This window comes from Talpa europaea (genome assembly GCF_964194135.1).
Source record: "Talpa europaea genome assembly, chromosome: 2".
Taxonomy (NCBI): domain Eukaryota; kingdom Metazoa; phylum Chordata; class Mammalia; order Eulipotyphla; family Talpidae; genus Talpa; species Talpa europaea.
The window spans coordinates 16220396-16221823 of NC_140068.1; the positions used below are offsets into that span (position 1 = coordinate 16220396).

The 1428-nt window shown below is 55.3% G+C and overlaps 1 protein-coding gene across 1 annotated transcript; it reads right to left on the reverse strand.

Annotated features, from left to right (window-relative positions):
* Window positions 1-248: 248 nt before the first annotated feature.
* STX11 (syntaxin 11) lies at window positions 249-1117 on the reverse strand (the record flags this gene model as incomplete). Its single annotated transcript, XM_084227689.1, has 1 exon — window positions 249-1117. The coding sequence occupies exon 1, from the start codon at window positions 1110-1112 to the stop codon at window positions 249-251; it is 864 nt and encodes a 287-aa protein (XP_084083815.1). The 5' UTR covers window positions 1113-1117.
* Between the last annotated feature and the right edge of the window lie 311 nt (window positions 1118-1428).

Sequence of the window (1428 nt, forward strand, 5' to 3'; positions counted from 1 at the left end):
TGTGCTCCAGAATGACCTGACACACCTGAGTAGGTATCTGTCTTCACGAAGAGAGAGGGGAGGGCATCAACCACCTGCCCAAGAACACGGAGGGTTGGAATTCTTAGAGTGTCTTGTTTCCCAAAGACTGAGCTCTACTTGGATTGGGGCAATGCACCTCAGTACAGAACACCCCCAAATCATTCCCAGTGTACTCCCCAGCCCTTTCCCTACAGTAGAAGGTCAGGGGTTGTGACCTGGGTCACCTGTTACTTGAGGCAGGGGCAACAGAAGCAGCAGATGGTCCGGCAGGGGTTCTTCTTCTTGTACTGCACAGCTCTGCCCACGTGGGCCTTGGCCTGCCCCGTGTAATCTAGGGTCTGATTCACGTTGACCTCGATGACATTCAGGGTGTCGGCTTGCTCCTCCACCAGCAAGGCCATCTGCAGGAAGAGCTCGTGCACGTCCCGGATGCGGCTCTCCAGCCGGAGCAGCTCTCGGTGGCGGCTCTCGATTTCGTTGAGCGCCGCCCGTGCGCCCTTCACGTCGGCCAGCAGGTTTTCGGAGAACACATCCCACTTGCCCTGCTCACACATGTCCTCGAGCTGGTGGCCCGAGACTTCGTGGCCCATGATCTCCAGCTGGCGCTGGATGCGGATCTTGCAGTTGTCGCGCTGCTTCATCTCCGCCTGGTTGTACTCGTGCATGGCGCGCTGGAAGGTGCGGGTGAGCGCGCTGTACTGCGCGCGGGAGATGCGCGCCAAGGCCGAGTGCTCGCCGTGCTGGGCCTCGGCCCTCTCGCTCAGCTCCTTCATGGCGCGCAGCTTGCGGTGGATGGCCTCGCCCCGGGCCTTGATGTCCTTGGCAATCGAGTTGGTGTCGCGCTTGATGCTGCTGAGGCGCCGCATGGACGTGAGGAAGCGGACATTCTGTTTGCCCAGGCGCTTCACGTCGATCAGCAGCAGCTGGTTTTCACTCTGAAGGTCCTGGATGTCTCGGTATAAGGACTCCAGGAGGTGGTCCGTCTCGAATACGATATGCTCTTGGGGTGAGTCCACCTCATTATCCTCATCTGGGAACTGCTGATCATAGTGCCTGCTTAACTCCAGCAGCTCCGATAGCCGGTCCTTCATTTTGCCTGCAAGGACAGATACTAAGGTCAAATTCCTCTAGCGAGAGTTAAATCTTTGCAGGCAGGGTGTTGAAGCTTACAGAAGCGTTCTGCTCTGCGATTCCAATTTTTTACTCTTGGGTGTGGGTGATAAAGGGACTAAGGGCACTAAATGTTATCTGACATTTTGCTGGGTAGTAAAGAATTTAGGTGACTGAGCACCACTACCACCGTTGTGTTTTATGGCTTGTAGGTATCTGAAGGTCAATTACACTGGCACCCACAACTCAATCAGCAATTTAAAAGTTTAGATTGTACTGAAGACCAATCTCTTTTTC